Here is a 15,709-nt window from a genome sequence, read left to right as displayed (position 1 = left end):
TTATCTTTCTCCAGGATTTTTTTTTTTTTTTTTAAGAAACAGCATTTTGCTTTGTCAGCTAGGCTGGAGTGCAAGTGCGGTGGCACAATCATAGCTCACTGCAGCCTCAACATTTTGGGCTCAAGCAATCCTCCTGCCTCAGCCTCCCAAGCAGCTGGGATTACAGGCAACGCACCATGTCTGGCTAATTTTTTAATTTTTTGTTTTGTTTTGTTTTGTTTTTGTTGAGACAAGGTCTTGCTGTGTTGCCTAGGCTGGTCTGGAACTCCAGAACTCAAGTAATCCCTCTGCCTTGGTCTCCCAAAGTGCTGGGATTACAGGCATGGGCCACTGTGCCTGGCCATAGGAAAAAATTTTGACCCCATATCATCCTTTAGCTATCACCTCATTTTTTTCTGCTTCTGTTCAGAGCCAAGCATCTTGCTGGAATTGTCCATATTTGCCTTCACTTCTTTCTATTTTTTTAAATGTACATCAGTCTTCTGTTTACATATCTCTATTAAAACTCCATTTGTTTGGATTACCGGTGATGACAATGTTGGAAAATCCTGCTTATCTCATCTGGCCTCCTGGCAGATTAGACATGTCTGACTATACCCCTCCTTGACTTCCAAGACACAAAGACTACACTCTCTACTGTCTTCTCTTCCTCAATCTCTTTTTCTTCTTCCTCTTCTCAATTTCTAAGTACTGGAATGCCTCAGAGCTCTACTATGGGTCCTCTCTTTGCTATGTATATTCCCTTCTTAGATGAACCAGTCCAGACTATCAATATGTTAGTGATGTTCAATTTTATATTAGGATCCTGGACTCTTCCTGGAACAACAGATTCGTGTATTGTTGTAGTAATAGCAGCAGTAATTATGACTGTTTCTACTTGCTGGCTAGTATAAACAATGCTGCTATCACTAATCACATACAACTCTGTGAACATATGTTTTCATTTCTCTTGGGTTACCCGTTAGTGGATTGCTTGGTTGTATGGTAAATTCATCTTTCATTTTTAAGAAACTGCCAAACCGTTTTCCAAAGCTGCAGCGTCATTTTATATTCCCACCAACAATGTATACGGATTTTGGTTTTGCCACATCACTGTCAACACTTGTTATTTTCTGTCTTTAATTATAGCTATTTTTGTGGGTGTGAAGTGGTAACTCATTGCAGTTTTAATTTGCATTTCCAAATGACTAATAATATTAAGCATCATTTTATGTGCTTTTTAGCTATTTGTATATCTCTCTTGGTGAAATTCAAATCTTTTACTCATTTAAAAATAGGGCTATATGTCCTATTATTGACTTGTCAGGGTTTTTTATATATTCCAGAATCAAGCCCTTTAGCAGATACATGTTATGCAAATATGTTCTCCCAGTCTGTGGCTCTGCTTTTTTTTTCTTTTTTGGAAATGAGGTCTTGCTATGTTGCCCAGGTTGGAGTGCAGTAGCTTTTCACAGGCACGATCACAGTGCACTATTACACATCCTCAAACTCCTGGGCTCAAGTGATCCTCCTGCCTCAGCCTCCTAAGTACCTGGGACTAAAGTCGTGGACACTAAATGCCTGGCCTTCTCTTTTCTCAATAGTACCTTTCGAAGTGGAAAAGTTTCCAGTGTTTGCAGAGTCTGATTATAAATTTTTTAATGAATCCTATTTATTTTTGATGTCATATTTAAAGATTCTGCCTAACCCTAGGTCATGAAGATTTTCTCCTACATTTACATTTGGATATCTGATCCATTCTACCTCTGAAATACTATCTTAATTCTGTAACTCTTCTGTCTTCAGAATTTCCACCTTAATTAGAATATTCCTGAAAGTTTCTTTTCTAGCCTCTTTGCTTCCACTTTTGCCTTTCTCCAATCAACTTTCCACACAGCAGTAAGAATTTCACCTAAACTTCTATCAGATCATGTCACTTCCCTGCAAAAGATACTTTAATGGCTTTCCATTGCACTTGGAATAAAAATCTAACCTTTTTATGATGGCCAATAGCCTCTCTCTTACCTCTCCAATATCATCTAATTCCTTTCCTTGCTCACTATATTCCAGCCACACAGGCCTTCTCATTGTTTCTTGAGAATATAAAACTTTTTCCTCTTCTAGGCTCAGAGCCTTTATGCCTGCTGTTTTGTTTGACTGAATACTCTTTCTTCAGCATTTGAATGACTGGCTCTTTTTCAAGCTTCAAATCTCAGCTCAAATGTTTGCCCCTAAAAAAAGGCCTTTGTTTCCCTCCCTTAATTAGTCTGTTACCTTGCTTATTTCCTTATAAGACTGTCACAATCTGTATCTTGCTTATTTATTTGTTTTCACTCTGCCTTCTCAACTAGAATGTGAACTAGCTACAGAAAGTTTGTCTTGTTTACTACTCTGTTCCCAGGGCTCACTCCAGTATGTACATAGCACATGGTAGGGGTTCAAGACATATTTGTTAAATATATGAAGGAAATTGTTACTCCTATCACACGATTTCTCTTTTTTGTTAGGAATTCTCAATTCTGCTCTAGAAGGAGTTACTCATATATAAATGCTATGATAAGACAGAAAATAATTTAAACAACTTCTAGCTAGTCATCTAATTTGCACAATTTTTCAAGGAATGTTTTATTCACAGTATATTAACTAATTCTGTAATTCAAAGAGTCCAGGTTAAAACTATATACTCACTTAAGAAAGATGGTCTTTCGTCTGGATTTTGTGCCCATCCACTTTCTATTAGAGAGATCATACGTGCTCGGTGAGGTATATCATATGGCAAACTTTCTTCATTAATAACAGGTCGATGTCCTTGTGACACACTATACATTATCTGCAAAGGATTGGTGACATCTGTCAAAACAAATAGATTGCATTCATTAGAAATATATTATGATTCAGCATATTACTTACATCTAAAACTAACTAAAAAAAAATAAGTGAATATTAAAATTTTAGGAATGATGCCTTACCCCCCTTTCTGTAAAAGGAATATATATACCCCAAACCATTGCCAGACTTGTCTGATTCCTGTGGAAGGAGTTTATATCCTTACCTCATTAATTTTGGGCTTGACCATGTGATTGGATTTGGTCAACAGAGTATTTGTAAAGCAGAGCTGAGTGAAACCTAGCAGAACTAAGAAGGGCTACAGCAACTAATATTTAATGTGAATGAGAAATAAATGTTTATTTCATAAGCTATGGATATTCTGAGGTTGTTTTTTGTTACACAACAAGCTGACCTACACAAACCTCAAAATAAAGAAATAAACAATATTTTCAGGGAATAAAAAGGACAGATTAGTCTTCAATAGTTGCTAGTCTTTATAGAGGGGGTAGTAATTAAATTATCATATAAATAATTTTACAGCTAGACTAGAACTTGGAAATAGTAATTTAAAATTCTTATTATGCAGGTGACAAAAATGAGGACTCAAGAGATTTTGTGACTTGATCACAGAGCTAATTACTGTCAGAACAATAATTAAAATCTGGGTTTTTCTGATCCTTAATCCAGTACATTTTCCAGTATATAGTAGACTCACAACTGGATCCTTAACCCAGTATATTTTGCAGTATTTAATGCATTCACAACTGATAAATTGTTGTTTTAGTGTGTTTTCCACAAAATGAATAAGCAGATTTAAAACAACATGATTTTTAGATAGTTCTGAGAGTGACCTACTAACATGATGTTATTGAGCATAAAAAAGTCAAAACATACTTACCTTCAAAAGGCTGTTTTCTGGATAACACTTCCCATGTGATAACTGCATAGCTGTTTAACATAAGAACATACATGTTACATATGTTAAATGAACTCTGCATAATAAACTAAAATAGCACTATTTTTAAAAGCTGACTGAAGATACCATTTTTGAAAGTGATAAGGCAGCGAAGAATTACTGTATACAATGAAGATGATAAATGCTCATGTAGTTTGGAAACAAAATCAACTTTAAGTTAAAAAATTAGGAAATTACTGTAATAAAAGCTTAACGTTACATGCAAGATTAACTTTTTGTGGATGATTTAATACTAGGATTAATTCTTGAACACCCAGATAAGCTATGCGCTTTAATTAAATGATATTATTTTTCACAAAGAACAAAGAACAAGAAAAAATTGTCTCATGGAGCTCTATTCTACTGCTTTTTTTTCTGCTCTCAGCACTATCTTCTTTGGTAGTGGAAATATCTTGCCTACAGATATTTCAGATGTCAATACAGGGTTAACTTCAGATGTCAATTACAGGGTTAAGCTGCATAGAGTTTATAATTAGAATAAATGGTTAAATAGGATGTAAGAATTTTGCCACACCCCAACATTAACCATGCATTCAAAATGGACACATATAATTTATTACTACCAACACCTTGTGTTACAGGGAGAGCGAGGAGTACAGAGAGAATTCCTACCCAAATAAAGGAATAATATTTCCTCATTTTTCCCTGACAGAGAATATTGAAATTGAACATAAAGGGAAAATTCACAAAGTGAATGACTGGCAGATTTATTGGCCCATTTTTATAGAATCAAACCAGCTTTCAAGAATTGTTGGGTAGAACATGATCTCTACCTTAGAAAGCTATAAATACATTTTCCCTCCCCTCAGTACATCATTCAGAATGAATTAAAAATATCAGAAAACAAAATATAAAAGGACAGTTTTTTATATTCATACAATGTGAATGTAAAAGACACTATATGAATTGTTTTAGTGCAGCCACTAAAACGGATTGGCTGGCTTTGGTTTTAATGAGAAATAACAAAAATTAAAATGCTTTTGAAGAAAAGGAATATGCAATTTAATTAAATATATAATTTTCTGGTAGAGATATAGCATTCATTCCTAAAATGATTCATTAACAGGTTATTTACTAAAGATGGCAAAAAGCCATTTAAAGGACTATAAAATGTGTTCAGAGCAAATTTAGAGAGTCTGCTTTTGCATTCATTAGTATATTAAAAGAGATAAGAGTAACTTATACATGAGGTGAATGTCCCCATCTCCTAAACCTGTGTAAATAATCATCTTCCTTTTATTCTGGTTAAATAACCAGTGTCAATAACAATGTGTTATGCTTATTACTGCATTATGAGATTATAAGTAATATGCATCTGAAATATGAAAATATGATCTTATCAAACCCATTGATTTGTTGTATAAAAAATTCACACATATACAAATATTAGGGATTCTTTAAATAGAAATATCCCCAGTATGATTAAGAGTTTGTCTATTTATCTAAAAAGATATATAGATATCAAAAGCTGAAAGGTTGAACAGGTTGAGAATCTTAAAGCTAAAATGTTAGGAACCACTGTTTCCCTCTGCATTTCCAAGTCACATATGATAAAAATCCTTAACTATTATATTATAAATTGATAGGATAAGAAGAGATGCTTTAACATTTCTTAAAGGATGTAAAAATTTCTTAAAGCAAATCATTAAATTTCCTTAATTTGAAAAATATTAATCACCGTGGGGCCTCAAGTTTATTTTCACCACAATTATGACAGAAGAATAAAAATCACAGTTTAAAATGTAGCTTCAAAATTCTGGTTGACTAATTTTGTGTCTGAGACAAGGTTAACTCTGAGCAGAAGCAACTTTACTCTACCTATATATATCGTGCTTGATACTGGCCCTTGATTTTTGTCCAGGTTCATAGTTTTCAGGTGGCATATAGATAATTGTCCCTCCTTCTGGTGCAGATTTGCTACTTCGTGATTGTGAGAGGGACATCATGCGCCATTTTGATAAACCAAAATCTGCAATCTGTAAAGGAAAAGAGCAAATAATTGAATTAAGAAATTTCCTCTTTAAAAAGTCCAAAAGTCAACTATCTTTGTGTATATTCACTGTATTTAGATATCAAACCAGAGAAAATGTAATATATTTTAATATTTTATTTCTATATATTCCTCCAACTTCTTACAAAATTAAATTCCATACTGCTGAGCCAAATAACTCTAAGAGCAATACGTACTGAGTTAAAGTTTAATATAACATTACAAATTTCAAAAGAGAGACTAATTTTTGAAAATTAAACAGAGGCATTTTTTGTCTGATATTCTCAATGAGTGTGTACCTTGCACACCTTACTTTTCATGACATATAGCTTGATACCATGTGCTTTCTACATCTCACAGAGCTGCCAAGTCTACTCACATCTCATGCAATTGTCACTGGTCATTGTTTACAATTCTGGTCTATATAGTTGTATTAATAATGCCCTAAAGGTAGCATCCTTAAATTAAGAAATATGCTAAATCTCAAAATTGTAAAGATAATTATTAAACAATTTTATGCTGATCACTAAAAGAAGTATTTCATGGAAACAGTATAATTGCATAGAAAACATATTTATGTCCAATACAATGGGTGCCTAAAGAATTATCAGTGACAATATTGTGCCTTTGATATGTCCTGTACAGTTTTGCTTCAATTGTAAATCTTATGCACATATTATACAGTATCTTATAACTAAATATTTAAAAGCTTCCTTATTTTTTACTTTATTTTTTAAAAATGTAAGACTAAATATAAGAACAGAAATAATATTTAATTGACAAGGGAGTATGGGAAATCCTAAAAGACGTTGAAATTACTTAAAACATTTTACCTGCATACTTTAGAATTCAGCAGAGTGAAATGAGCTCCATGCAGCACATCATTTGTTTCCATTGTTTACCTCCTATATTTTTTACCAATTTTAACAAAATGCATAATTTTTATTAGCATTTAGATGAATTTGAGATAAAAAAATTATGGCCTCCATTCCCAAAAAGGAGGGGTGGAATAAATGGATTTTTCATTCATTTGTTACAATAAAAGAGTAAATTTAAGAAAAAAAATAAAAATAATCAAGAATTTTAAAACTGAATTCACAGAAAAGGACCAAGATGACTAAGTCATGAGAACAGCTGAGAAAAGCAGTTAAGCAAAGACTTTCATAAAATTTTTAAGGACAGAACGAAGAAATATGGGCTGTATAATAGCATTTTTAGTATTCCACACAAACTGAATGAGTATTCTCCAAAAGCGCAGATTAACAAAAGGACTGATATTGACCCAGATGAAGGTTCTTAAGGCCATGTGATACAGCTCTGATTCAAGCTCTGTACTGGTTCATATTTAATCATGACTTAAAGATATAAAAAACTAGCTAATTAAATTTGAGCATCACACAAAACTTGGAGAGAAACTTAAAACCTTCGGATTATAGAAATAACATTCAAAACAGTCTTAAGAGACTGAAGCAATTGCTCCAATCTAACAAGATAAAATTTGATCATATCTAGAAAGTATTCTGCAAAGTACATTATTTTGTGTACTTTGTTCCTTAAGAAGAGGTGGCTTAAGCAACAATATGCGGCAAAAAGAACCTCCAAGGGTTTTTTGTTGACACTAAGCCCAATTTGAACCATGTGATATGACTACCCCTGGAAAGCTGATGAATTATTAAGGAACTATTAAGTATTTAAGGCCAAGGAAATGACACTTTCACTAAAGTCTGCATTCTTCAAACCACACCAAAAATAGTATTGTGTTCAGTTCTGATGATCAACATTTAAGTGAGATTTAAACAAACAGATGCATCTACATAGCACCAAGGATTAAAATCCATGTAATAAGAAAACGAGTTGAAGGAACTAAAGGGTATTTATCAGGGAGATGGATAAAATGCACTTGTATGTGAGGGGTTGGGAGACAGCTCATAGCTATCTTCAAATATTGAAAGGGCTGTCTTCCTAAAGTAACTAAATTGGATTTATTCTGTTTATCACAAAAAGTTGAAGTAGGATCAATGGGTGGAAGCAACCAGGAAGGAATTTTGGTTGATCATTTAAGAAAATGTCACAATTATTCAATTAAGGATGTTAAGACTCCCTGTTACAGGATAACTGCTTTGGGAGACAGGGATTGTTGCAGTGAAGGCTCAGAGAACTAGGTGACCATTAAGGTACTTCTACTTGATGGTTCTATAATTGATGGAATAGATTAGTCTCTTTTTTACTTAGCAATACTGAGGCAGCAGCTTGCTTCTCTCTCCCTCCCCCTACCACTTTATTCTAGGGAGAGGAGTGTCTTCAATAAACATTTTTCCCACATTTTTTCTCACATTTCTTGTTTTAATTTCCCTGTGGTTTCAACTTCTCTATTACTGATTTCTTTGAACTTTTTTTATATTTATAATAATTTTCTGATTACATATGTTATTAAAAGAAGTATAGCAAAATGATACATAAAAATATGGTGAGTTACATTTAGTATTAATTACTCAAAAACTACTTTTTATTTATACTCAGTTAGATATAGAATAGCTGTGAAATCACAATAGCCAGTGTCTTCAGCACTTAAGTCCTGCATCTTATAAAAAAATGAATTCAAGGTGGATCACAGATTACATATGTAACATAAAACTATAAAACTTATAGAAGATAACAAAAAAGGAAATCTTCAGTAAGTAGAACTTGGTGAAAAGTGCTTAGAGATGACAGCAAAAGCATGATCCATAAAAGAAAAAAAATGGACTTCATCAAAATTAAAATTTTTGCTTTGTGAAAGTCCCTGTTAAAAGGATGAAAAGACAAACTATAACTGGGAGGAAATATTTGCAAACTATATATCTGATGAAGAACTGCTACTGTAACATATACAGAACTCTCAAAACTCAACAGTAAGAAAACCAAGGAATCCCTTTAGAAAATGAGCTTAAGACATGAAGAGACATTTCACTGAAAACCGCGTATGGGTGGCAAATTAGCATATAAAAAGGGGTTCAATATCATTAGCAGTTAGGAAAATGCAAATTAACACCTAGATGAGATATCACTACGCATCTATTAGAACAGCTAAACAGAAAACAGTGATAATACCAAATGCTGGTGGGCATTTGGTATTATCATTTTGCTTTGTGAAAGTCCCTGTTAAAAGGATGAAAAGATAAACTATAACTGGGAGGAAATATTTGCAAACTACATATCTGATGAAGAACTACTAATGTAACATACACAGAACTCTCAAAACTCAACAGTAAGAAAACCAAGGAATCCCTTTAGAAAATGATGCAGAATAGCTGGATCTCTCACACATTGCTGGTGGAATGTAAAATGGTACAGCCACTCTGGAAAATAGTTGGATACTTTCTTTAAAAACTAAACACACCCTTACCATATGACCCAGCATTTGCATTCTTGGGCATTTATCACAGAGTAATGAAGACTTATGTTCACTCATAAACCTGTACAGCTTTGTTCACAGCAGCTTTGTAAATAATTACCCCAAAATGGAAAGAACCAAAATGTTCCTGAATGGCTAACTTTGGTACATTTATACTGTGGAATACTATTTATCAATAAAAAACAACTATTGTTACAAGCACAACTTAGATGGATCGCAAAAGCATTATGTGACGTGAACAAAGCCAATCTCAAAATATCACATACTATATGATTCCACTTATATAGCATTTTCAAAATGACAAAATTAAAGAGATGGAAAGCAGATTAGTGGTTGTTAGGGGTACAGATTGTGGTAGGGAGGAAGTGGGTGAGGTAGGATGAGTGGTATCTTTGTGGTGATGTTATGAGTAGTGCTGTACCTTGATTGTTGTGGTTACACAAATCTATACATGTGATAAAGTAATAGTACTATGAACACACATTGTACTAATGTCAAATTCCTGGTCTTGAAATTATACTATAATTATGTGTGATATAACAATGTGGGAAACCAGGTGAAGGATACATGAAACCTCTTTATTACCTTTGCAACTTCCTATAAACATAATAATTTTAAAATAAAAAGTAAAAAAAAAAAAGGTGATCTTGACAATTCAATTAAGAAACATAATGGCTTTGTATTTTGTACCATAATTCTATCTCTGTCTAGGAATAACTTCCTAACTGCAGTAGGAAGAAGGAGAATAGAAGATACAAATTAGGGGCTATGGAAATTACTATTCATTAGTCCCTATCTCTAAGGAGAGACATGAAATTGGCTAGGTCGAAGAAATAACTAAAAAGTATTTTTAAAACTACAAGGACAAGGAAACAGATAAACTTTTTAAAAAAGTAATTACCTTAACATGAAACTCATTGTCCAATAAGATATTCTGAGTCTTCAAGTCATGATGAAGTAAAGGAGGAGTCATATTGTGCAGGTAATTTACACCAAGGGCAATTTCATGCAGGATGCGAAATCTCAATGGCCAAGCAACATCAGGATATTCAGTTTTCTTCATATATATGTGAAAAGAAAGAAAATGAAATTAGTCCAAATTTCACTGTTTCACACTTAGAAAGTTAAATATTCCATGAGGAAATACAGTATAAACTAAGGTTAAAACATATGCTCATTTTTATAAAATAGCACCAATTTGATAGGGTTTGACATTTTTGTGTCTTACTTTCCTCACTTTATAGAGAAAATTATGGTAATTTTACAGCACCAATACTTCCTTTTAGTTTATATTGGTCATGCAACTACATGGTTTTGGGTCTTTCTTCAACTGACACAGATCTCAATTATTTTGTGTCTGTATATAGCCAGAGTCATATACTTACACCCACATCCACCTCCCCATTCTATGTCTTAATCAGGTAATTTGAGTACACACAAATACACACAAAATTACACACAGTTTGTTTCTAGTAAATACCAAGCCATTCATTCAAAATTTGTATTTTAATTTTTCTATTAATATAAAATCGTACTTTATTATAATCACTGCATCAGTTACAAATTATGATCATATTGTATTTATTGACTAAGCATTAATTTATCATACATTTAATCATATAATTAATTTATCTGCATTCCAGCTTATAAAATTAGCCTTTTGTTTTGTTTTTGTGGAAGGGACAGTCCTTTTTGTTTCTAAAACTATACAGAACAGACACATAATTTAAAACATAACGTTTTATTTTTCATAGTACTCAAATAATATCCATCTGAGTTTTTTTAAAATAAATGTTTTCTGAACATAAAAGTTAATGTGGCTTCCCAGGAGAATGAACATACTTTGGAAGATCAGGCAATTTGGGAAGATCCACAATGAATCACCAGGCACCATACCACATTTTTCTAAATGCTATGAAAAAGACTGCTTCTACTGAAAGTACAAAACTGCTCTTGAGAAGTTTTTCTGCCAAATGCGTCAGCTTATAGTTCAGTGATCAATCTGGTAGGGGGAGTGGTTCAAAATATTTTAGACTGTTTATGATACATCTTGAGTTTTCTCAGTGAATTTTGTGAGGTTGGGGGAGGGCACTTCAAGATAAATCCCACCCTAAATAATGCAATACAGGAAACCAAAAGAAACACAAAAGGCTAATGTGGAACATTACTTTCTCTGGCATACACAGAGGCCTGTCCTCTAGAGAAACTTAATCTTTTAATCTGTAAAAAAGGTAACTTTTTCTGAAAATTATGCAGTTTAAAGCAGTTACCAGGCCTCTCTGCAGCATAATGTAATACGGAGGCTTGTGATCACGGAGACAAGGGAGAGAAGTGCTCACTCTATATTTTATGATTTTTTTCCAGGAGTTAGCAATCCCCCTGGAGGAGGCTGTAGAATGAATTTCCAGTGAGCTGCAAATTTGGGTGCCAGAGTATCTGCTGGGGTGTGGGAAGAAAATGTTAGATTTCTACTTACACTCATTTCTCAACAAAAATAAAAGAGAAATTGTGATTTATTAATATTTGTATCTTGGCTCTGTGGTAGTTATACAAATCTTACAGACTGACACCAGTTACTTATTCCATCCTTGTTTCAAATGGTCACAAGTCATGAATAGAATGTGATGTATTCTGAAACAGAGAGGAAGTTACTCTATGACTGACTGACAGTGGCACCCACTTTCCCTTGGCCACTTACAGGGCATTGTGTTACACTATCATTTATGCATATCTATTGATTGGATTTTGTAGATTATTACAGTTTTAATTAAGCCAACCCTCACAAAATGGACCAAGTGGCTTAAAAAGATCCATTGAAACTATCTATAGACTCATGATAATATTAATAATGAATACATATATTTTGAGAATGAGGACCCCTGAATTTGTTTACTCATGGGATTCATAATCAAAGAGAGAGTGATTGGTACCTTGGGAAAAAAGGTAAATGGCTCATACCACTGTCTATTATTAGAAAAGCTAATGTATCTGGTATTCAGAGATAATTTATTAATATTTGGCCTGCTAATTCAGAACTTTATGAACTGGTATTAGTAACATTAAATTTGAATTTGAAATTGCTATTAATATAAAATAAAATATCACTTAACAGTGGATTTTACAGTGTGCAGAGTTTATCTCTTCCATTTCTACCCATGTAATATGCATATAAATACTATAATTTGGTATAAATGTTAGGAATGGTAACCCAGGCAAAATAATCTAGAGTACAGGGCCTGAATCCACAGTGTTTTAATCAACACAAAAATGTCACAAAAGTTAAAATTTTATCCCTGTGATAGTTTTTCATTATTCTTTGATTCATCCATATACCCCTAAATAATCTGATCAAATATAAAATCAAAGTAAAATATAGTTTGAATAGTAAAAGTGGCAATTATGGCCACTAAAAATGTGTAATACTTACCCTATGTAGGAGTTCATTTAATGATCCATTTGGCATGTATTCAGTAACTATTCCCAAAAATTCAGGCTCATTGCAAATTCCCAAAATTGGAAGAATGTAACTAAATCTAGCTTTGTGTAAAATTTCAGCTTCTCTTAAGACATCCTTTCTTTCACTAAGAAAAAAAAAATGCATAATTACTTCAAGTAATAAAAAATATACAATTATCATGCCTATAAGACTAAGCCTGGATTTTTTTCATTAATTAGCTATGTGACCTCATGTAAATTATGCAACTTCTCTGCACCTTAGTTTCATCATATTTAAAACAGAAATAATACCTACCCTATATATTCCACAGGTCTGTTTAGAGACCAAAATAACTTCTATAAGCCACTGACAGGTAAAAGTGCTAAACACAGGTTTATTATTATTGTACTTATCCTAGGAAAGGGAAATAACATATTATTAAATTTATAAAGTCTATCTATGTTAGAATAATTGGTGCTTGAACTAATTACATGATTAAGTTTACATTGTATTCAAATGAGCATGTTTTATTAGAATATTATGTTAAATTTTATGGTTGCATACCATATAAACATTTTCCAAATATCCTGAATATTAAAATCTTTAAATGTTATAGACTTAATAGCTGCATAAAAGTCAACAATATTTATAAATTATATACCAGAACTCAGGAAAAGAACACTGAGAACAGGTAAATGCTCAATAATATTAATAGATTGCTGGGGTAACTAGCTCCCAGGTTCATTTGTTTATTCATATGTAAAACAAATACATATTTAACTATTTTTTTTTTCTATTTTTCTTTGTCACCCAGGCTAGAGTGCAGTGGTGTGATCACAGCTCACTATAGCCTCAAACTCCTGGATTCAAGCTATCCTCCCACCTTAACCTCCCCAGCAGCCAGCTAGCTCCACAGGCATGCAACCGTGCCTATTTTTTTTTTTTTTTTTTTTTTTGGAGAGACAAGGTCTCACTATGTTATTCAGGCTTGCCTCAAACTCCTGGGCTCAATGTATCAGATGTCCAATAGGTAGGTATCAAATGATTTCAAGGAAGTTAAAGGGAAGGCTAAATTTGGGAAATTGTGAATTGTTTAATGCAGTTCAGGATATGTAATATAAAAGGAGTGAAGGTGAATAAGACAGGTTAGGGCCATATCTCAGTCTTAAAGCCTGGTTAGGGTGGTGAAACTTCACTTAGCAGTCACTAAATTGTGATTGATGGTTTGTTTGCTTTTTTTTTACGTACAGAATACACACTGGAAACTTTTTTTTTTTTTTTAACAGACCAGATCTTGCTATGTTGCCCAGACTGGCCCTCCCTACTCTGCCTCTCGAGTAGCTGGGACTACAGGGGTGTGCCAATGTACCTGGTGTGACTGAAAGTTTTTGAGTCGGGGAATGACAGTAGAATAAAATTTTAAGATGATTAATTTGGCAACAAGATGTAGGATTAGTAGAAAGTGGTAGAGTTTGAAAGTCAGGTGTTAGGAGATTTTAATACCAGTTAAGACATGAACCTAAAACTACAAAGGTAGCAGTGGAAATGGAAAGAAAAACACTAAGTGAATAGAATGCCCGGGTTGTAGTGACTGACTGTAGGGGGTTAAAAAAAAAATGAAAAGGAATTGGAGATGTCATTATTTTTTTTACCCTGAGTGACTGGATGTTGGTTGCAGCAATGACAGAAATAGAAATGTTTCCAGGAGAAGCCTGTTAGGTAAGTAATGATGATAAGTTAGTTCTTATACCTCCCAAGCTCTGAATGAATGGCTGTTGAAATATGAATAGCAACAGACATTCTAGACCAGACTAAGAGGACTACTTTTAAAAACAAACAAAAAAACAAAGCAAAAGAATCTTCGTCATTTATTTTTTGAATAGGTCATATATTTATATGTCTTAAAATTCAAGAGTAACAAGAAGGCATAAAGTGAAAAGCTTCTCTCATTCTCTGTCCTTCAATCACTTAATACTCCAACTGCTAGGAAACCAATATCAGTTTGTGAGACCCATTTTAATTAAACGTTTATTCCCTAGATGGAAATAGTTCTGTATCTGCCCCAAGAGATTTAGGCCAACAACAGAGGATGGCCCTGTAGATTCCTGAATACTAAGAACAACAGAAAGTGCATGCTGCAGAAGTCTCAGTGACACTTCACACACTCTTTCCTCCTCCCATTAAGAGGCATTCTTCTTTCCACTGTGACCCTATTACACGTCAGTCACTTTATATGCACCAGCATCCTAAGATCATCCTCTAAACATAGTTTCATTATCTCCACTTTATAAATGAGGGCACTGAGGCTCAGAAAAATTAATACTTTTCTAATGGTCACACTAATAAGTGGCAGAGTTGGAGTCAGATTTGAATTGCAATCATGGGACATTAAAGCTTGCATTCTTTCTACCCTATTGCTGGATCAAAGAATATAGTAGGAAAGTTCTTGAAGAGTGGGAAATTTTTTTTTAAAGCCAAAAGGTTTTAAAAATTGATTTTTACATTTTGAAAATAAAGGTGTAAAGTACAGCTTCTATAGTCACATCACCAAAATTAACTCAAAAATTTAATCAAAAAAGTTATGTCATCTACAGGGTATTTGAACAACCAATTGGACTCATTACTCATAAGGGGTGGGAAGATTGTTGGGGAAGGTCCACTCATCGGATAGAAGTCAGGTTATGGAGACTGATTCACCAATCATTAAAATAAGAGCATGTAACATTGCATAAACTTATTTTGCTTTCAGGTCATCCCAAAGAACAATGCAAACGTTGTTCTCCATAGTCCGAGAAACACATGTATTTATTATTCGTATTTTATAAGTGAGGAAAGAGACACCAGTGAGTCAACTGCATAGCCTCATCTAATGCTCAGACTACGTAAATACTGCAATGATAAGATCTTAAGTAACAAATTGGAGAAAAGAATGTGATGCAGTAATGCCAGAGTGTTTCGCTGGTCTTATGGCTTCCTCGAAGACAGAATTAATATCCTACCCAATTCAGTGAAGAATTTTAGACTATGAAAATTGTTCATGAGCATGGGAAGGAAACTCCTTCTTCACTCCTTGGTCCCCAAACTGCACAAAGCTTAGATAAATCA

At 33.4% G+C, this 15,709-nt stretch overlaps 1 protein-coding gene across 1 annotated transcript in view; it reads right to left on the bottom strand.

Moving 5' to 3' along the window:
* Positions 1–15,709, bottom strand: part of RIPK2 (receptor interacting serine/threonine kinase 2) — a 33,720-nt gene that overhangs the window by 15,549 nt on the left and 2,462 nt on the right. Inside the window, exons 2-6 of the mRNA XM_054498330.2 lie at positions 12,596–12,749; positions 10,070–10,225; positions 5,603–5,760; positions 3,707–3,756; positions 2,668–2,829 (exon numbers count right to left, since the gene is read on the bottom strand). Coding sequence (XP_054354305.2) covers positions 2,668–2,829; positions 3,707–3,756; positions 5,603–5,760; positions 10,070–10,225; positions 12,596–12,749 — 680 coding nt within the window. The remainder of the gene's footprint in view (positions 1–2,667; positions 2,830–3,706; positions 3,757–5,602; positions 5,761–10,069; positions 10,226–12,595; positions 12,750–15,709) is intronic.

Source organism: Pongo pygmaeus, chromosome 7 (genome assembly GCF_028885625.2).
Source record: "Pongo pygmaeus isolate AG05252 chromosome 7, NHGRI_mPonPyg2-v2.0_pri, whole genome shotgun sequence".
NCBI lineage: Eukaryota > Metazoa > Chordata > Mammalia > Primates > Hominidae > Pongo > Pongo pygmaeus.
Note: the sequence above shows the minus strand (reverse complement) of the source record. Positions and strands in the feature narration are given on the sequence as shown.